This window comes from Prionailurus bengalensis, chromosome C2 (assembly GCF_016509475.1).
Source record: "Prionailurus bengalensis isolate Pbe53 chromosome C2, Fcat_Pben_1.1_paternal_pri, whole genome shotgun sequence".
In the NCBI taxonomy this organism is placed as follows: domain Eukaryota; kingdom Metazoa; phylum Chordata; class Mammalia; order Carnivora; family Felidae; genus Prionailurus; species Prionailurus bengalensis.
Window position 1 is genome coordinate 143,059,864 of NC_057350.1, and position 21,377 is coordinate 143,081,240.

The 21,377-nt window shown below is 48.7% G+C and overlaps 2 protein-coding genes across 5 annotated transcripts in view; one reads left to right on the forward strand and one right to left on the reverse strand.

Moving 5' to 3' along the window:
- The window catches only part of RARB (retinoic acid receptor beta), a 730,168-nt gene extending 711,266 nt beyond the window's left edge, over positions 1 to 18,902 (forward strand). For all 4 annotated transcript variants that reach the window (XM_043595539.1, XM_043595540.1, XM_043595541.1 and 1 more), the window contains 4 exons: positions 2,616 to 2,792; positions 14,442 to 14,646; positions 15,479 to 15,637; positions 17,430 to 18,902. In XM_043595539.1, the coding sequence (XP_043451474.1) occupies positions 2,616 to 2,792; positions 14,442 to 14,646; positions 15,479 to 15,637; positions 17,430 to 17,626 (738 nt within the window). In that variant the 3' untranslated portion in view covers positions 17,627 to 18,902. The remainder of the gene's footprint in view (positions 1 to 2,615; positions 2,793 to 14,441; positions 14,647 to 15,478; positions 15,638 to 17,429) is intronic.
- Positions 18,903 to 18,954: 52 nt separating this feature from the next.
- The window catches only part of TOP2B (DNA topoisomerase II beta), a gene marked incomplete at its 5' end in the record, with an annotated part of 64,986 nt that continues 62,563 nt past the window's right edge, over positions 18,955 to 21,377 (reverse strand). The window contains 2 exons of the mRNA XM_043595538.1: positions 18,955 to 19,447; positions 20,317 to 20,411. Coding sequence (XP_043451473.1) covers positions 19,280 to 19,447; positions 20,317 to 20,411 — 263 coding nt within the window. The remainder of the gene's footprint in view (positions 19,448 to 20,316; positions 20,412 to 21,377) is intronic.

The window sequence follows — 21,377 nt, forward strand, 5'->3', positions numbered from 1 at the left end:
TTCAAGGGATCCCTTTCATTCCTTTGATCAGAATAGACTATAAGGCAGCCAGAGTGGAATGGGGGAAGCCAGGGAGGAGGCTGTTGCAGTGATCCAGGCAGGAGATTCTGTTCTGGAGATTAGAGAAGGAAAAGTAGAAGAAAACCAACCAACCGCTTTCTTGGGTGTGTGTTAGTGCGGTCCTAAGCAGAAGCTGAGACCTTCAGTAATTTCCGGCAAATCCTTAGTGGCGTTCTGTTGCCTGTGTGTCCTCCGAGCATCCTCCTTACTGGCTAAACGAGGAAAGCCAGGTTGAGGCTCGTAATGGGCCATGGAGTGGGAACCAGTACGGGGACTTGGCTGGCCATGCTACCTCTGCTCCAGAGGACAGAGGAGAAGACGGTCATTGACGCTGTCTGAACCCTCCGGCAGTGCCGTTGGCAGTTGGCACTGCTGAGGAAAGGGGTCCAACGCTGACCAAACCCCCCGGGACACACCAGGCACCGCCTGCGCCTCCGGGACCCTGCGCGTCTCCCTGCAGCCTTGGAGGGCGGCTGTCCCTCCTTACCCCCGGGAAGATTGAGGCGTCGCTTCCAGAGGGCTCGCCTGTCGGGGATCAGGTAGACCTGGGAGCCACTTCAGGCCCCTCGTGGACAAGTTAGCTCTCCTCTCTGAAAGGGCTTTCCCTGTCTTAGGATGACTCAGAGAACAGCCAGCCCCTCCTTGGCCGGTGACCGTGGGATTGGGCGAGGTTCGGAGCCCGGGGCCCGCCTGGATGGCTCCTGCCGTGTGGCACGTCCCCAGAGCACCGGGCGCTTTCCCTGCCCCGCTGTCAGCTCACCAGGGGAGGGTGCACGTCGGGTGTGCTCAACAGTTACACCCCGGCCCCTGGCAGCCTGAAGGTGGATCAGGAAGCATTGGTGGAACAGAGGGTGGGAGCAAGAGAGGAAGGCGAATGCATGAGTGAAGGAAGGAGTATTCGAATAGATGGAGGAATCCGGCCAGTAGGTGCCCGGAGTCGGACTGAAATCTAATCTTCCCGTAGGGGGATGAGAGGAGGGCTTCCCCCTGATTTCTTCTGCGGCTCCCCCAGGAACCTGGGCCTCGGGGTCCAGAATGAAAGCTGCTGGGGGAGGGGGTGAGAAGGCCGGTCCCTCCCAGAAGGAGCAGCTGTGCCCTCCTGGGGCTCCCCTCAGGGAGCTGTGTCCTAGCACCGAGCGAGCGTGTCCCGAGAGCCCAGCCTGGCGGTGGGACCCAGGGCACCCGGGGAAGCGTGCATGTGACCGTCACAGCACTGACGTCCGCTAGAGAGTCTGTGCTCTGCTGTTGTCAGTGTAGCATTTTGTTTTAATTCACACCGTCCCTTTCTTACCTCTTTATTACGAAAACCTGCGGACGCAATGCGGAAGTTGGAGAGACTCGAGTAACAAACGCTGTGATCACTCCCCAGCCTATCTTACTTCAACTCCCAGCCCTCATCACGCTGTCTCCCCGCTCTATGTTATCCAGAAGTCAGTTACGAATATGTTCTTTGGCCTGTGAATATGTTAATGTTCTCGGGGGGGGGGGGGCGGCGGGGAGAACTGCCACCAACAAAAGCGTAGCAGCCGTGTTTTCGTTACATGAAAGTAGCATCTCACGCATCGCAAGTAGCATCTCATAGTGAGATCTCACATTCCCATTCTTGCGATGGGTGTCCGTGTGTGTAGCTTATTTGAATCAGAATTCAGCTAAGGTCTATGCGTTACAATTGATAAGCCTCCTTGTTTGTTTTTTGGTTTTTGGTTTTTTTTTTTTTAGTCCCCTCCTGTGCCTCTGTCGCTACCTAGCCCCTGGACCCCAGTGGTCTTCTCTCTCCCTTATAGTGCTGCTGTTCTCAGAATGTCCTGCAAGTGGACTCCGTCTGCGTGCAGGTTTTTGTGTCTGCCTTCTTCACCTGGCCTGTTGCTTCTGAGGCTCATCTGTGCTTGCGGGCCGTGTGGGTGCTCCCTTTGTTGTTCCCGCAGGCCAGAGCGGGTGTGCCGTGATTTGCGCATTTGCCGGTCCACCGGCGCCTCAGTCGCGTTGCTTCTAGTCTGCAGCTTTCTCTTTCCGTTTCTTTTGATCCCCTCGCAACGTATTTGTTGAAGAAACCGATTCGTTGCTTTGACAGAGTCTCTAGCATTCTGGGTGGTGACAGTCGCATCCCACATGGTGGAACTTAGCACATTCCTCTGCCTCCTGGGTTTCCTGCAGTTCCGTGGAGAGGTCCACTCGGATGCTGGCGTGACTGTTTCATAGATGGCGGGTGTGTGATTCCACGACGGATTGCCTCTTTGGTCAATGCCTCGAGCCCGTAATTCATCAGGGTTCGGAAATGGTGCATCTTTATTCCATCATTCGTTCACTTCTTAGCTCATTCCTAATTCACTTTACTTATTTTTTCATTTCTGTATCTGTCATTTGATGATCCGTTGGGGCAGGGATACGGTATTGAGCATTTGAAAAAGAATCCTAGCCAAACGCAGCCACCCCAACAGGAAGCTCCCTGGTCAAGACTGAAACATCAGTGCGTTAATCGGAAATATGCTGCATTCCTTGCCTTCTGTTGAGCTTTCCAGAAACTTCCCTGACAGTGTTTTTTCCTTCCCTCTTAGAACTCCAGTGCTGACCATCGAGTCCGACTGGACCTGGGCCTCTGGGACAAATTCAGTGAATTGGCCACCAAGTGCATTATTAAGATTGTGGAGTTTGCTAAACGTCTGCCCGGCTTCACCGGCTTGACCATTGCAGACCAAATCACCCTGCTGAAGGCCGCCTGCCTGGACATTCTGGTATGTGCCCTTCTGAACTCTTAGGCGGGGGTTGGGTGGGGGGAGGAGGGGACAGCGATGCTTTGAAGACCTGCAGAGGCTTTGGTTCTCCGGCCTCTCCTCCTGCCACTCCCATTGCACGCTGAGCCCCGTCCTTCCTACCTGAATCTCAGTTCCACTCCTGGAAGCTCAGAGACCCCCTCCCCTCCCCAGAGTTGGGCAGAACCTCCTGCCTTCTCGACCCTGGTGTGGGAGCCCCCACTGCACGATCTTGGGGAAGGACCCAGCCTGGCTCGGTCACAGGCTTGCTTGCTCCCCCAAAGCCCCTTCCGTGGGCCAGTCCTATAGATCTTTCAAAGGCCGTCACGCTTCTCGAAGCCAGAGCGACAGGAGGTGGCACCTAGCACCCTAGTTCTGATCTTAAACCACCTGTCAGTGGCCTTGGGAAAATCCCTTCCTTCCATAGGCCTCAGTGTCCCCATCTGTGCCAAGGGAATGGATTCCTGGTGCCTCTCTCCCTCTGCCCTTCTCACACCGTAGCTTCTAGGGCCCTAGAGAGGGTAATGACGACTGTCATACCTTGTCCCTTGTGGGTCTACTGGCTGGAGACCTACCCTCTCTCTTCCTGATAGGGGCATCAAGGATGATATGATTCATTCTGGCTGGGTTGGTTTTCTTGGGCAGGGAAGCAGCTCTCCTTGGAGGGACGGGGGTCTGTCCCGCCTGCGGGGGGTAGTATAGGCTGATGGGCCTCTGGAGGAATTGGGAGGGGAAGCTGGCCTGCGGGGATGCTTCAGAAAATAGAGAAAGTAAAATTAGCTTTCGAAGTACTTTAAAAGCATAGATTTTTCTTTTTATTACATCTTTCATAGCTTTGGGTATAAACAGTTCTGCAAAGCAAATATAGTTACTCACTGTAATTAAACACACAATCCTGCTCAGGAGGAGAGAAGACCTCCGTGTGAGGCAGTCGTGCAGGAAGCATGAATGTTTATGTGTCTTTCCACTTACTGGTTGGATCTTAGGAGGAGTGGTAATGGTTACTCGATAAGCTACAAGTTCCAGGGATCCTGAGAGTATATGTGGTATCTTTTCATCTTATAGCGTCAGAGGGTCTGGGACGAACGTAGGGACGTTCAGGAAAAAAATGAAACATCAGAGCAGCGTTCACCTGTCACCTACCCACACCCCACAGAGTCTGCAAACCTCAGCTCCTTGGAGCCTCACACACCTCAGTGAGCCTGGCTGGGGATGGCGATTCATCCCATTTTACAGATAAGGAGCTGGAGACTAGGTGAGTCACCAGGGTCAGGTGATTGCTGGAACCACACCCAAGACCCACATCTTTGGACTCCAAAGCCATGAGAGGATTAGAAGCATAGACAGGGAGTGGTGTTAGGCGGGCCCTGGGCAGAGAACCAGCCAGACCACCAGGGAATAGCAGAAGCCACTTGAGCAAACTAACTTGAGGTTAGTAAGGAGCTACTGGAATAATTAACAACAAAGCCTGGGCTTTCTTATCCTTTCCTGATGAGTGCTTAAAGTGTGGCTCTCAAGAGAATGTCGCCTAAGCCTCAGGACACCCCTGCGATATTAGTAGAGACTGGAGTCACCAGCGCATGGGGAGAGGTGCCCCAGAGGCCTCAAGTCGCCGAGGGACCTGTGAGGTGGCATGCAGCAGGTCGGTGTCTGCACCAGGGCATGTGGTGCAATTCTGACTCCCTGCATCACACGGCCACCCAGCAGGGCCCAGAGCCTTCCTGATGCTTGGGCTCTGACTTCGGTTCTTTGCTTGTTTCTCAGTCCTCCTCTTGTCTGGCTGCCAGGTGGTGATGGTCTGTGGTTCCTTCAACTCTAGCCCTTTGGGAAAGAAGGAATGAGAAGGATACTTTGAGATCCTCCAGTGGAGCATTTGTTTCTACAACACCCTATGCCTAATGGTTCACGGTGCTTAGATCCCTCCTTAAAATCCCCATCCAACCTCCTGTGGCCATCTTCCCACATCCCACCTTTATAATGAAAACTAAGCACTCCTCTGGTTTGCCTGTAGATCCAAGAATCGGCCCTTAGCCCCTTGGTGGAAACAGGTAGAACAGGAACCAATTCCTTTTTTTTTTTTTTTAAGTTTATTTATTTTGAGAGAGAGAGAGAGAGCAAGCACAAGCGTGAGTGGGGGAGGGGCAGAGAGGGAGAGAGAGAGAGAGAGAGAGAGAGAGAGAGAGAGAATCCCAAGCAGGCTCCACACTGTCAACAGAGCCTGATGTGGGGCTCGAACCCACGAACTGTGAGATCATGACCTGAGCCGAAATCAAGAGTTGGATGTTCAACCAACTGAGCCACCCAGGCTCCCCCAGGAACTAATTTCGATGACCTTCGTCAAGTTATTTAACCTCTCCCAGCCTCCATTTACCTAGCAGTACAAATCAATAAGGTGTTAACTAAAATAAAAGTAATTCTTTGCATGGGCTTAAGTACAGACATGAATATAAACGTGGAACATGTAGTAGATCCTCGGTTGGTGGCGTTGGAATCAGGGACAAAGCTGTCATAAGGACATGGGGGCAATTTCAGCCCCTGTGGCCACGAGTCGGGAAACCGTCAACCACTCCTTCCTGGCTCCACAGGCTTGACGGGGGTTGGGGTTGGCACAGAGCAGCCACAGGAGGAGAAAACTCTACCCGGGGAAGGGGCAGAGACCTCCAGTCATATGAGATGAAGCAGAAGGGATACTTATTTGGCCCTGGACAAGAGCTCATTTCCAAGAATTTGTAGCAAAGGCAATTAGTCACGAGAGCCTGAAAAATGCACAACTTCAAAGAGCATCTTCCGGATGAGAATCTTCTCAACTAGCTGAGCCATTTAGAAGAATCTTCTTATCTAAGCCATTGATGTCTGGAGAGAGTGAGACAGAAATACCAGGAGGACACACGGACAGAGACAGGCTGAAGCTGTTGTCAGCCCCTAGAAAGGAAAGTCACGGTTGTCCCGACGCTGTCATGGCCACCAGCTCATCGTGTTGTGTTTGGTCCGAGACGGGCCTCTGTGTCTGAGCGCGGGGCCGCCTGCCGGGGCCGGCGCTGTGCTGGGAAATCACAGGCCTCGCGGGACGTGGTTTGCTTTACAGTCACAAGGTGGGAGCCCCTCAGGAAGGAGGTCCAAGGACAAAGAGTGCCCAAAGCCTGTCCGGCCTGCGCCCCCTGCCACACTGCCCTCTAGAGGGATTTCCTGTCCCAGCGTCTGCCTGCTGGGGGGACCCTTTGCTGTGGGGACCACAGCCAGGCTTCCCTCAGGGTTGGAGCCCTGCTCTGAGCCTCCTGATTTCCCACAGGGGTCAAGAAGCCGAAAGGTCTCTCCTAAGATGGGCCAAACTTCGAAACCCTTGTGGATAGAAGTTTACCTTCCTTTTCTCACCCCAGACTTGTGGCATTCTAAGTTTGTGTTCAGGACAAGAAAGGGAGGCCCCGGAGGAGTCCCCTCGCCTGAGTTCTTTCTCACGTTTTCCTTCTTGCTCACTCTCCTTTATCTTTCCTGTCCTGTTTCTTCTCCTCCTCCCTCTAAACTGCCTCTTCTCTGCAGGTAATTGGGGTCAAGTCTCTGTCAACCTAAAAATCGTAAGAAACAACCTTTGAGGCCATCTGGCCTTCAGGTTGCTCGCCCCTGCTCCTCCCGGCTGACCTCCTTCCCTCTCTCCCTTTTACAGATACTCACTGAGGCCCTGCTGTGTGCCAGGCAGTGTTCTAGGCTCGATGCCACAGCAGTGAACAGGACAGACAAAAATCCCTCCCCTCATGGAGCTGACTTTCTGTTGGGAGTAGACGGACAGTAAATGAATAGGCAGGGTCTTACGGGGCCACAGAGAAAAACAGGAGCAGGATCGAGGCCAGGAACGTGTCTGCGGTGGACCGGGCTTGATTTCTATGGTGTGGTTAGGGAAGAAGATGACCCTTAACGAAGGGATAGAAAGAGCTGGAACAGTAAAAGACACCAGTCAGATACATGTGCAAGTGAGGGGTCCTGGGGAGTGTAGTTGAAAGGCCCTGGGGTGGGGAGGCCCTGGTAAGCTGAGGAGCGGTGAGGAGGTGAATGTGCCGGGAGGGGAGCGACAGGGCCGGGGGCCTGAGAGGAAGCGAGCACAAGATGGCCGGTACATTTTCTTCCTTGCTGTTAGGAGTCACCACCAGCTTTGGCTGAGGTGTGCCACCGTCCAGATCTTGTTTCTACCCTTCACTGGTCTCTTCGTGCAGCGCGAGGGAAGAAGTCACACACACAGTTGTCGGGCACTTCCTGTGTGATGGACCTGGGGGATTTGATGGCGGGGAGGAGAGGCGAGCCCTTGCCCTTCCAGAGTTCGTGGTCTGGCCCTGCCACCCTCCCTGGGGAGCTCCCGCCTTTACTACAGACTCGTCTCCCAGGCGCCAACATGGCCCCACAGCCACCCAGCTCCCCCTTGGCCTGCCCCAGGTGCTGACAGTAGTAGTTACAAGTGTGGGCTCTGAAGCCAGTCTGCCCAGGTTCTGAATCTGGGGCTGCTGCTTATCTGCTGTGTGACCTTGGGAAAACCACTCCCCATCTCTGAGCCTCGGGCGATAGAATAGAAGCTGCCTTTTAGGGACTGGAGAGAATGAAATGAGGGGCTTGGACAGTGTCTGGAACACCGTAGGCTTCAGTCACCTCACACTGTAGTGAGCCTCACTACACCCTCCGGGGGATTTTTGGTCTCATCTCCAGTTTGCAGATGAGGCAGCCATAGCTCAAGTGGAAGCCGGAGGCCCGTAGGGCCCCGGCAGGCGTTCCTTCTCTCTAGATACCGTCCCGCCACTTTCTTCTTGGCCAGCCCCTCCGCTCAGCCGAGATGCCCCCTCCTCAGAAAAGGTTTTCCTGACCAGCCGCCCAGTTCCTACCCGCTCCCCACTGGTCTCTCTCGTAATTAGAGACGTGTTCCGCAGCGTCTTGTACGCCTGCTTGTCGGCTCGGGGAGGGCAGGGACCGCGTTGGGGTTGGTCCCTGGAGCAGACTTTCAGGCACGCTGGAGGCATTCGTTGAAGAGTCGGGAATGAACGGGCGCGCAGATGAATTAGAGATCATCTAATGATCTCTAATCATTACGTACATACATTACGTACAATAATCACACTAATCCAACGGTGGGAATCCTGGAATCCGTGGGTCAGCTCCAGTGTGCGGTCTTGCCCTGACAGTCACGCGGGGCCTTCCTGGCTCCTGCCACCCACGGCTCTCACCGCCCCGAGGGGACACTCCCACGCCAGCGGTAGGAGCACCTTGCTCTGGTGACGCAGGGGCGGCTGCCCTGCGTGACTTCAAAATACGATCTGTGGCTCCTGGGGTCCTGGGGACCATGTGGCTACACAGCCACGGAGGGCCATTCCCACGTGAATCTGTCCTTCTCCCTTCCAGGGGCTCAGTAGAGACAGGACCCAGCCCGAAGAGCGGCAGGCTCTGGCCTCGGAGCCCACAGCCTGGGTTCAGGCTTCAGCACTGCCTCGGGCCACCGGTGCCATCGGGACGAGGCCCCGCGTCTCTCTGACACCCAGCTTTGTCACCCGTGGGTCCAGAGCCCTGGCCCCGACCATCACCAGAAGTCCCCGCGAGGCAGTCAGCGTGGTGGTTAAGGGGGCCGGCTGTGGAGCCAGTCCCCCTGGGTTCAAATCCCAGCTCTGCCCTATAGAAGCTGCGTGAAGTGGGGCGGTCATGTGACCTCTCTAAGCCTCCGTTATCTGCTCGGTGAAAGGGGTAGAATGGTGGCTCCTCCCTCATAAAGCTGTTCAGATAATTAATTAGGTTAATGCATGTGAAACACTTAGTACCTGGCACACAGTAAGTGCTCCTTTAAATTAGCATCCTTTAAATTAGATTGTAGCGAATTTGTATTGTGAGCTGTTGACACACCAGGACATATGTGTGTACACACACACACCCAAGCTCGAGCTGTGCTGCCTGGTTCGGCAGCCACAAGCCACCTGTGGCTGCTGAGTGCCTGAAATGTGGCTGGTCTGAAGAGCTGTCATTACGAAATAGACACTCAATTTCAAGCACTTAGTATTTAAAAATGTAAACCACCTCCTTAATGATGTTTTATATTGATTACACGTTCATACAAATATTTTGAATATATCTGGCGACACAGAATATTGTATCAAATTTAATCCCTCGTGTCTCTCTTGACGTGTTAACGTAACGGCTCCTCGCGTGCTGGTCTCAGAAAGGCAGGCTGGTGGCAGGTCTCGCCAGGGAAAACATTTTGTCCCGATGAGCTCATCATAATAGGTGCTATGTAGTGCCAGGGAAGACGGCCTCACAAAGCTGTGTGTGTGTTACTGTTGTTGTTATTGTCACTACTTCGACATTCCCACAAGCGCTGGAGGAGAGTCAAATCCGATCAGGATCTGCCCACCAGTTGCCAAATACAATTAGTGCACAGACCGAGATGTGTGAGCAATTTGAGCTTTTCTCCTTTGCCTGGAAACTCAGAAGTCGCTGGCTGCCCCCCTTGGGGGGTTACAAGGTGGGAGAGATTCCGAGGAGGGAGTCCACTTTGTTAATAATTGAACAGATATTCATTAGCCACCTGCTGTGTGGACAACACTGCCCTAGATGCTAAAGATACAGCAGGGAGCAGGTAGGTCAGATAAAGAGCCAGCCTCCTTCTAGGAGCTCATCTTCTATAGGGCCAGTGGTCAGCAAGCTCAGAGAGTGACGGTGCTGCGGGGAAAAGAAAGCAGGGCGATGGGGCAGACTGGAATACTACCCGGCAAGGAAAAAGAACCGGGGCTTTATGCCCGGCGGTTTATGCTACGGCGGGGGACGTCAGAGATGCTATGGACTAAGTAAAGGCCAACACAAGAGAGACTATAGTGTAGGATCCCCTTTATGTAAAGTTCAGGAACAGCCAAAAGCGATCTGTGGGAATCGGGGTCCAAATAATGGTTATTTGGGGGAGGGGATTGGATCAGGAGGGGCCAAGGGAGCCTGTAGGAGCTGGAACTCTTTGTGTCTTGATCTGGGTGGGTGTACCCTTAGGGGAAAATACATGCAGCTCTACCTGTGAGCTGTGTGCACACTCAAGGCCAGCACGTTATGCTCATTATCTACGGCTGTACGTCAAGTTGCCACAAAACTTAGCAGCAATAAACAATGAGCGTTATTATCTCACGGGGTCCCTGTGAGTTAGGAACAGACTCAGCTGGGTGCCTCTGGATCAGGGTCTTTCATAAAGTTGCAGAAGGGCTGCCGGGGCAGTGGGGGGGCGGCTCCTCACAGCTACCTGGCAAGATAGTGCTGGTTATTGCCAGGAGAGCTCGGTTCCCTCCCGCATGCCATAGTGTCCTCATGACGTGTCAACCAGCTTTCCCCAAAATGAGATTGAAGAGAGCAGTCGGGGAGGAGTCCACGGTGCCTCGCCTCCTAGGACTTACTCTCCAGAGTCCTACCCGTTGCTTCTAGTGGATTCTATGTTAGCACCAAGTCACTGGGTCCTGCCCACACTCAAGGGGCAGAGGAATGAAGCTTTACTCCTTAAAAGGAGTAGTAGCAAAGAATTTGTGGGCATATATTTAAAACCACTGCACCTGCTATACCCCAGTTTTAAAACAATTTTATATTTCAAATAAAAGGGGTGATATGATAGAAAGTAATAGGTTTTAGGAAGTGTGTTCCCTGTGCATCCTGAGGAGGTGACGTTTGAACTGAGCTGAGTAGGGAGAATCATGAAGACCAAGGGAAAGGCATCAAAGGCAGAGGGAACAGCAAACGCATATGCTTTGCTGCGACACTGAGTTGCTAGAGATTCAGAAAGACCAATATGGCCAATATGGCAAGGGGAAAGAGGGGCGGGGGCGGGATAGACAGAGGTCACAGACGCTGCTGCGGGAAGAAGTGTGAATGTCCTGGATCTAAAACGGCTCAAAGCCATTGGAGGGAGCTTAGCAAGGGCGAGGCCCCTCTGGTGAACGTTTTGGACCCTGTGCTGTGGCTGTAGGAATGGGAGTGGAGGCCATCCCCGGAGGAGAGGCGATGGCGGTTTGGATTAGATCAGTCACAGGGACGAGGGGAGAAGGGTGTCGACTGGTCCCTCCTCTGTCCCTGGGATCCCACGTGCTCAGATCTTGCCACAGCTCCAATCTCTGGCAGTCTGCTCCCCGGGGGCACCCAAAAGGCAGTGGAACGATACTCCGTTGTCCTTGCTGAAGGCAGGAAGGCTGCAGTCTCAGGTTTGGCCCCCAGCAGAGCTCTGTGCTGCCCGACAGGGCTCTCCTTAGGGGAGTCAGCCTCGCCCGGGCTAATTTTACCCACCTCGTGGGACTTGCGTGCTCCTCTTTCAGATGAAATACCCTCATTTCAAACAAAGGGCGTTTTTTAATACCGGTGAAGCACTTGGTAGTTGCCACTGGCATTTGCCTTGAACAAAGTGAAAGTCCTTGGTTTGTGCCCAGAGGCGGGCCTGGCTGGAAGCTGTGAGGAAGATGCCCGCTGCCCACTGGGCCCAGCCGGGGCAGGGTGGGCGTGGCGGTCCTCCTGATAAAAGAAGACGTTGACTGTTCTCCCATCTCAGGCCATGTGCCTTCATCTCCGGACAGCCCATTGATACTTGCTTCTGGTTTTGAACTTTTCTAGAGAGAGAAAGGCAACAGAACATAAATGCTTCATGAGAATCCAAACACTTTCCAACTCCTGAGGAGGGACCCCCTTCAGAATAGGAGAGTCTGTGCACTGCAGTTTGGATTTGGATTTCCAAGTGAGCTGTTGACAGCTTGCAAACGCCTAAATCTTGGTCTTCGGTTCCTTTCCAGCAAACCCTGGTTTCTTTCATTATTGCAGGGACAGATCTAGAGCATTCACTTCTTGGCAGCGTGCTTCGGCTGCAAAGACTTCTTTAGTACCTCCTTGATTCCAAACTGGAAAAGCGCCTGGAGATTTTGAGCCCATACGTACTGAGCCTACTCAACTCTGCCCATCGCACGATACCTCCCTACGGCAGGCACATTTCCTCGTGATCCTCCAGGTGGTTGAAGGGAACATGGGCTGGGGGCTAGGAGTCCTGTGGTCTGCCCTGGCACCATTGCTTGCGTGACCTTGGGCACTGTACTTCCCCCACCCCCCGCCCTGCCCCCTGCCAAAGACTTTCAGGGGAACTCAGGTGGACAAGTAACTCTCGGTTCCTTTGCTGCTCTGGCTCTGGCAATGGCTTCATAGCCCATCAGCTACCAAGATGAAGTGCAACAGGTCAGCCGATCAGGGACCCAGAGGAAATGGCTCAGAGAGGCCCCTGGGCAAATACCTGAGAGGCAGAAACAGCCACCCATCCAGAGAAGAGGAATCTTTGTAATGGTTTAGTGACCACTCACATTCAGATGCTTTCCAGTTCATGGTGCCGCTTGGTCACAGAATAGGAATATTAAGTTTGAGGTTGTGCCCCTCTCACCTCAAGTTTGTAAAATTTTCCATTTCCAGACCACAGGCCGTGCGCTCCCGTATACCGGTAGGTCACCATGGATAACTGTTCAGGTTGTACACGGTGCAAAGGCACCCAGCTAAGAAGGCAAATGAGGCTCATATCCAGATTAACGCCAGGCCAGAGGTCATCTTACCTTAGGCGGCTGGAGCGGATAGCGGCCTGCAGAGGAACGAGGCAGCTGTGAAACAGAGGCTAAGAGCATAGCGGAGTGCTTAAGTGCTGGAGACAGGTCACCTGAAGCGAGTCATGCCATCTTGTAGTTAGGCAACCAAGGACAAGCTGTTAATTCGCATTGGTTTCCCCGTCTGTAAAATGGGATAACAATAGTCCTAACTCCTGGGTTGATACAAGAATTAAACAATATGTTAAAAGTTAGCATGGTACCTGGCATGTAGTCGCTGATCAATAGAAACATTAGCTACTATAAGTTGGAGGCGGGAGTGCTAATCATTCACTGTTCTCCTCTCAGGAGACGTCCTGACCAAGAGTCGGACGTTTTTTAATCCACGAGCGTCCCATGCCCTCACTTTATGGGGCGGGACATCCTCATGCTCCTGCCCGAGTCCGAGTCCTGCATGTAAGAGGAGGGCTGGCTCCTGGCCCAGTCTTCTTGGAGGTTCAGGGAACACCAGAGCAAGGACCCAAGAACATGCGACCTTTCCAGTGTGACCGCCCTGCCCCCTGGCTAACTGTGCTCCAGTGGCTATGAGGCCTTTGCGGTCACTTAGCCAGTCAGGATGGTCCTCTGCACGGGAGCTGTCCTTACCCCAACCCCCCAGCACTTGCCTTCAAGATAAAAGATTTGACCTAGTTCCTGCTTTAGGAGTCTTGGTGAGAATATGGAGAGTGGGGAGGGCTGTACTTCTGGGACTTCCCTGCCAGCTGGGAGTCCTATGGCTTCGTCCGAGAGCCACCCCCTCTGCACGTGGCCGCATCACAGGAAGATGGCAGAGCCTTCTGGTCACATCTGTCCTCTCAGTTGACACTGAAGTTCATGGTGACCACACCCAAAGTGAGGACCAACATCTGGGAAAAAATACTCAGCTCCATCCACCTACTGGGTTCTTCACTCCTGTCCAGGTGGAATAAATTTGTCTCTGTGCTTCGTGAAGCTCTGAGACTTTTTTAGATGAAAAAGTCAAATGTGGAAACCTGGTTGGCAGAAAGTTCCCTCACAGTTGTTGGTGCAGAAATATGCTTCTGGGTGGCTGCGTGTTCCAGAACGCACGGAGCGTCTTGCCCACAGTGAGGACTGATAGGGCAGCAGGAACACCAGAAAGGTGTTTTGGAATTCACCATGCTGAGCGAGGCCCGAAGGCCCCGAGCCCGGAGCAGGCAACTTCCCAGTAGCAGGTGTGCTGGGGTGGCCGGCAGAGTTTTCTATCAAGGCCGTGCGAGGTGGCATTGCAAGACTGTGGCATCGTGACCAAGGCTGCTTACCTAGGATCCCAGCCATATTTCTGAGCTTAGTTGAAATGTTGCCTCTTCTGGGTGTGTGCGCCCTGGACCCCCTCCCACCGGTGTCAGAGGACGTCCGAACGCCCAACTGCCTTCCCGGTTGCACCCCTGCTCGTACTCTCCTGGTCTGTGGAGCTGCGTGACCAGAGGCATCACGGAAGAGGGGGCCTCACCTGGGTTTGAATCCAGTGCAGCCACATGTTAATTGTGTGACACTGGCCATACGGCTTCACCTTTCTGAGCTTTAGCCCCTTATCTGTAAAATAGGAATAATACTCAGTCTAGGGTGTTGTTTGAAAGATTGAACGTAGGGCATGAGAACATTTGACATGTACTAGGCATTTAATGGTACATATTGCCTTTTTTTTTTTTTTTTTTTTGTAGACTGTAAGCTCTTTAAAAAAATCTTGTTCTTCTTATCCCCAGCACCTGGCACAGTGCCTGGGACATAAGTAGGTACTCAGTAAATGTTTATTCAAGTCAAATGAATTACTTTTAGCACAAGTGGTTCTCAAAATTTCTTTTGTCCTTTTATTGTTCCCTAAATAACGTTAACCCATGTTTTGACTTCTGTTCTTTTAATGAAAGAGCTGCAGAAGACATCACACATCCCAAAGCGGGACCGTGTGCGTGTGATGCAAGAGGTCTTTGGAAATCTACGTGCCTAGATCTGGTTGATGCTGTAAGAACAAGCTGGCTTTGATGACCCATCAAATATGCTTTTTTTTTTTTCCTTCCAGATTCTTAGAATTTGCACCAGGTATACCCCAGAACAAGACACCATGACTTTTTCAGATGGCCTTACCCTAAATCGAACTCAGATGCACAATGCTGGATTTGGTCCTCTGACTGACCTTGTGTTCACCTTTGCCAACCAGCTCCTGCCTTTGGAAATGGATGACACAGAAACAGGCCTTCTTAGTGCCATCTGCTTAATCTGTGGAGGTACCAACTACCTAGAAAACCCTCATGAGATTCCATGAAGAACAACTTGCACTTGTCATTTATGGGAAAGTCCCATCTCCATTCCAGAGTTATTTTGCATGGAAAAAGACACGTGAATAAATAGCCAGGCATGCATGCTTGGGGTCCGTTGCATTTTTCCATAGGGTTATAAATTAAATAAAGGTACTTGGGATCCTGTTGCTCTGAAATACCACAGTGCTATTTCTCCAGTTGCCACAGGTATTGTTTCAAAGGTAGGATCAGACTGTTGTAAAATAAATTGCCCAGGGACATTTTAATGATAATGCTAGGGACTTGATTGTGCTGTTTGCTACTTTAGTGGCTGGGACTACAATTCATTGGTTTGTCTCCCCCAACCCACCCCCACCCCAACACCCAAACCTTGAAGGACCAGGATAAAATATGGCTTTCTGCTCTGTACTGACCCCTACTGGCTCACAGGAGGTTGAATCATTAAGTGGTTAAAAAGTAATGGCTTTGATTACGGGGGCCTGTTTACCTTGCTGTTAGAACCATCCTGCTCAAGGCTTCTTTGAATTCAGTTCTGTAGTGACACCTCCTGGTCACAAGGAGTAATTCTCTTCCAGGAACAAAAGCAACCAGGCATCAGAATGTGCTTTTGACCAGCAAGAGGGACATGTTCAAGTATCACTGCCTAAAGCAGTTCCCTGTATCTTCAAAGTTGTGTATGTGATGGAATCATCACATTAATAAAATGATAATGTGCTAGGAGGAACAAGGACGCACGCTCACCTGGCAGGTGCGTGACTCTTGCTGCCCTAATTGTTTATCCTTTATTCCTGCTGTCTAGACCGCCAGGACCTTGAGGAACCAACAAAAGTAGATAAGCTACAAGAACCACTGCTGGAAGCACTAAAAATTTATATCCGAAAGAGACGACCCAGCAAGCCTCACATGTTTCCAAAGATCTTAATGAAAATCACAGATCTCCGCAGCATCAGTGCGAAAGGTAGGTCTCGAAGTCTATGTTGTATTCACCAAGTGGTCCTGACTTGTTTTTAAAAATTTTTTTTTTTTCAACGTTTATTTATTTTTGGGACAGAGAGAGACAGAGCATGAACGGGGGAGGGGCAGAGAGAGAGGGAGACACAGAATCGGAAACAGGCTCCAGGCTCTGAGCCATCAGCCCAGAGCCCGACGCGGGGCTCGAACTCACGGACCGCGAGATCGTGACCTGGCTGAAGTCGGACGCTTAACCGACTGCGCCACCCAGGCGCCCCGGTCCTGACTTGTTTTTAAACTGATGTTTTCATTCAGGATGTTTGATAATAGCTGTCTTTTTGTTGTTGTTGTTCCGGAATTCATTTCTCACGGAAATCAGAAGGAATATAGTATTCACCCTTTAAAAAAAAAAAAAACAACACCTTAAATCTTACCCTGCTCAATGATCTTAATAGATTGAGTTTATAATTCAGATTACTAAGTAAATAGAAAAACTGTTTTCAGGAGAATGTACTCTATGACAGCCTTTTTCATCTCATGCCTTGGCACACATGCTCTGGTTGCTGTAAACTTGACTCCAGCTTTTCCTGACCATCCAAACCTGGGGAAAATGAATAGTACTTAGGGCAGTTGTTACTGGATGAAGTCTCTCTCTCCATCAGTGTTGCCGTTGCTATCTCGTGTGTAGGCAGATTTACTTCTGCACACTTCTCAGCAAAGGAACTCTTGCTCTCCTGAGAGGTATAAATATTCTTGGCCTAGTGATTTTCAGTTTGTGTGGCAACGCGAGCAATTACAGAAGTGCCTAGAGCTATATCACAGTTGAGTGTTAGCGTCGGGCTTTGCTGTGTGGAGAGAAAACTCAGCAGCTATCCCTGGTACCCAGCCTGCTGTGGTCCTTCTCCTTCCCCATTAGCGTGCTCTGCCCCTGAAGGCCTGGCCGAGCCAAGGAACCAACTCTGCATTTCACAAAGTGCTTAAAAAGCACGGTGAATTTGTTGGACGAGGAGTCTCGATTCTTGCGCTACTTCGAAGAGGTTTCCTCGATGAGCCGTTCCTGAGTTCATCCTTAGCATGGGGTTCAGAGTCTCTGCAAACAGCAGATACCAGTGCTTGGCCATTAGAATTACGAGGTCTTTGATTTTAAAAATAGTGAGGCTGTTTAACTTAATACTGTCATTGTCTAGATCTAGCTAGACCGGTGCTAATAGAATTTACTGTGATTATGGACATACTCTCTAATCTGCCTTGTCCAATACAAGGAGCCACTAGCTACACGTGGCTCTCGAGCACTAAAAAAGTGTCTAATTCAATCGAGGCACTGTTTGTCCTGATTGTAATGTAGCAAATTTAAATCGTCGCACATGGCTAGTGCCTGTTGCCCTGGACAGGGCAGTGCTGCATCCAAGTTGACAAGCCGCCCATTTGTTAGTTGTTACCTGTCGCTTCCTTCCTTTGCGGGTAACTGGTATCCTTGAAAACTGTCTTGTTGGAAGACACGCTCTTTCTGGTCTTTTATCAAGAACGTCTCTTTGTAAATTAAGTGAATATATGTTGACACTGTTTCCTACCACTGACTCGGGCATGGGAGCAGCACATTTAAGGAAGTCACCGCGTCTGTGCTGCTTTTCTATAGATGGAGTAGAAATATTTAAATGTCGTAAAATTAGGGTAGCCTCTGGAAGGCACTGGCAGCACGGTTTTCACCAAAACCCTCGTTCAAGTCAGTGAAGGTGGAGCCTTAGTTCTTCAGCTTGACTCCTTATCTCTACCAGATTTCTATTATCTCTCTTTAAAAGGTGCAGAACGTGTAATTACCTTGAAAATGGAAATTCCTGGATCAATGCCACCTCTCATTCAGGAAATGCTGGAGAATTCTGAAGGACATGAACCCTTGACCCCCAGTTCGAGCGGGAACCCAGCGGAGCACAGTCCCAGCATCTCACCCAGCTCGGTGGAAAACAGCGGGGTCAGTCAGTCACCACTGGTGCAATAAGACACTTTCCAGCCACTTCAAACATTCCCCAGTACCTTCAGTTCCAGGATTTAAACCGCAAGAAAGAAACATTTTTACTGCTGCTTAGTTTTCGGACTGAAAATATATTAAAACTCAAGAAGGACCAAGAAGTTTTCATATGTATCAATATTTACTCCTCACTGTCTAACTTACCTAGAAATACAAACTTTTTAAATTCTAAAACTCAGCCATTTCGTGCAACCAGAAACTAGTTAAAAGCTTCTATTTTCCTCTTTGAACACTCAAGATTGCATGGCAAAGACCCAGTCGAAATGATTTACCCCGGTTAAGTTTCTGAAGACTTTGTACATACAGAAGTATGGCTCTGTTCTTTCTATACTGTATGTTTGGTGCTTTCCTTTTGCCTTGCATACTCAACCAAGACACCGAGGTTGCGGAACAGACTACTGCACGCGTCCAGCTAAGAGAGGCTCAAAAAAATAACTTGCTTTCACAGAGTAATCAGGACACCAAGGTAAGGAAAGGGGACTGTTGTACAGTATGACAAAGCTAGAGAGAAGTCTAATTTAGTTAGTACGGAAGCTTGTCCTTGCTCTTTCTGACGCTCTCAAACTGCGTCTTCTATTTCATGTTGCCCAGTAAAAAGATACAAATTCACTGCACTAGCAGAAGAGAATTCTGTATCGGTGTAACTGCCAGTTCAGTTAATCAGATGTCATTTGTTCAACTGTTAATGTCACTTTAAGAGTGGTTTATCTTAATGACATAACTACACAATTTTTTTTTTAAAGATACATTTTTACAGTAATGGTAGCCTCCAAGGCAGAAACACTTTTCAGTGTTAATAAGTTTTTGTTTACCTGTTCACAAGCCATTAGGGAAATTTCATGGGATAATTACAGACTGGTCTACCACCTACACCGTGTAACTCCAGTGTCCTTCCTCATTCATGCCTGGTATTGAGGGTTTGTTTTTTTTTCCTAGCCTCCTTGATGCCCGGGGGCTAGTATGAACCCCTAAAGGCATGGACAGAGAATCTGCATCCTTTGACCTTGTTCAATCACTATGAAGCAGAGTGAAAGCTGTGGTAGAGTGGTTAACAGATACAAGTGTCAGTTTCTTCTCATTTAAGCACTAGTGGATTTTTTTTTTTTGATATATTAGCAAGTCTGTGATGTACTTTCACTGGCTCTGTTTGTACATTGAGATTGTTTAACAATGCTTTCTATGTTCATATACTGTTTACCTTTTTCCATGGAGTCTCCTGGCAAAGAATAAAATATATTTATTTTAAGAGTGTATGGGAGCTTTTACTACACTTCCATCTTTAGTAAAGACACAGAGTACACAGTTCCATTTTTAATGTTTAAATTTCATTTCAAAAAGCAGGTCTGTAGTCTGCAACCATGACAATTAAAATCTGTGCTAATGCACGGCAGTCTATAACAATTCTACAAGCCAATCAGACAGTACATGACATTTCAATGAGTAAAAAAGAGCATAAAACCGTATGTGTAAGAACAAAATGTTAAAAGGCCTACCACAATAATAAAAAACCATCAATTACATCATCACATTAAAATAAGCCAGATGTACAAAAGTCTGAGACAGAAAAGACAAAAGGACAACACAATTTATCTGTTGAAAAATGTTTCTGTGCTCTTTGGGCACTTAATTAAACATTGCAAAATCAACATCTTCTTCATCATCGGACTCTGCAAAATATTTTACTTCTTTCCTAGCCCGACCGCTCCGTGGCAGAGAAGGTGCTTCAGAAGTGAAATCTGATGGGAAGATGTCCACATCTGAATCCTGATCAAAAGAGGTTTTCTTCATTTTCTAGACATGGTTTAAAGAAAAAAAAGGAAAAGACTAATGTTAAAAAGAATTATTCCTTATACTTCACTTACATTTGAGAAAGAATACAAATAACGAGGCTTCTAAAATCATAATTGTAATGCTAACTTAAGTTACCTTTATAAAAGTGATGAAGTATAATAATCTGCCACCGTGGTGATATTTTTTTCTGAATTTCTCTATTACCAAGCAACTATGCACAGTACCCAGATTAGTACAAATTATTTACTTGTAAGTGCCTCTCAATTCATGAAAGGAAAACAAAACATGCACAATATTTATTATAAAAATGCAGAGAGGAGTCACCAAGATGGACCAGACACACGGAAGACTGGATGGAAAAGGCCAAGGTGGAGAATGGCGTGAAGCTAAAATCATGTTTGTATTTTTACATTTTAATAGGGAGAGAAGAAAAAGGACACTGGATGTTTTTCTTTTACCTATAAAAAAGATTGTGTGCTCCTGGAGAAAGGTCAGACTGTGAAAATTAGCCACAAATGAATTCAAGTTAAAAGAAAAAAATCAGAGCCTGGGCAAATAAATCCAAGCTAAAAAGAAACAGCCTTTATTTGGTCTGAAAAGTATTTCAGACACATAGCCAATAACTTCAATCGTTCATTGGATGGAATAGAATACTCTTAATTAAGTAGGCTCATTTATGCCAGACTTTTACCCAAGAAATAGTCCTGATTGTATGCATCTTATACTTGGATAATTCTTTTAACGATACATAAGTGCCGTATGCATAAGAGAGGCTAGGTTTAAAGTGTTAGAAGACCTTATAGTAATAAGCCAACTAAGCCAGTTATAGATCATCGTAAAACAATGCATAAAAAGATGTTCCTGATTACCTTGCTTGGTGTTTTGGATGTTTTCCTGCCAGGGTTATAATCACCTTCATTTTCAGAGCCAGATGCTTTCCTTTTCTTTGCTCCTCGGCCTTTACCTTAAAATGATACAAAGGGGTTTTTTCCTCCCAAGGTTAAAGTACAGTATAAAAAGATAAATGTCACAACATTATAGTTCGCTTCTTTGGCATGCCCCAATCAGTACTGCAATCCTGGTCTCTAAATATAAATGATGTAGAAACTATTTGGTGGCATCATTTCAGTTTTGGGATTGATGAGACGAAAGAGTATTTCACAAATACATTTAAAACTAGTTGGAAGGTCCTGGTGACAAATTTTAATGACCAAACTCCTGATACACAAGAGAAAACATTTACATTTTGAACATGTGGTCTTTGTGCCTAAAAAGAAAATGTCTTGTTGCTTTTTAACTTGTATGTGATGAAAACAAGTTTTAGTTTCTAATTTGTCATAGACTAGTACCTTTAAAAATACAATATGAATTACTAGAAAATACATATTTTCTTATTAGCACAAATTATGTTTAAATGTGTAGTCCAAATTTTACTTATGCACTAGTAACAACCAACTGCAGATCCCATTTTAGGTAGGTAGCACAGTCTTAGAATAAACCCCGAGTATTAATCATAATCTGTCAAATCCATGTTCCTTCTCAAACTTAAAAGCACCACATGCAGCTATTTTTTTTTCTACCTAACCTCTTATTCTCACTGGAGGAGAAAGGGGGGAAAAGTAATATGCAAATGGTGACAAAATATTCTACATCCTACAATGATGCCAGTGAAAGAGAAAATGGAACTAAACTGCCATTCTAAATTTTAAAAATTCTTTAAGAGCTATAACGAACCAGATTGTACTAGTATGGATAGCCTAAACAATCTTGGGATGTCCTATTTTATCAAATGAATCAATGAAATGGCACTTCTGAATCTTTAACAGTTTCAAGCCAGGCATAACAGAAGTACTGATCTCCTCAGTCACTGTTTCTTTTTTGCCCCTATTCTCCCTTGTTTCCATGTAGCTATCTCCTTATCCCAATCACC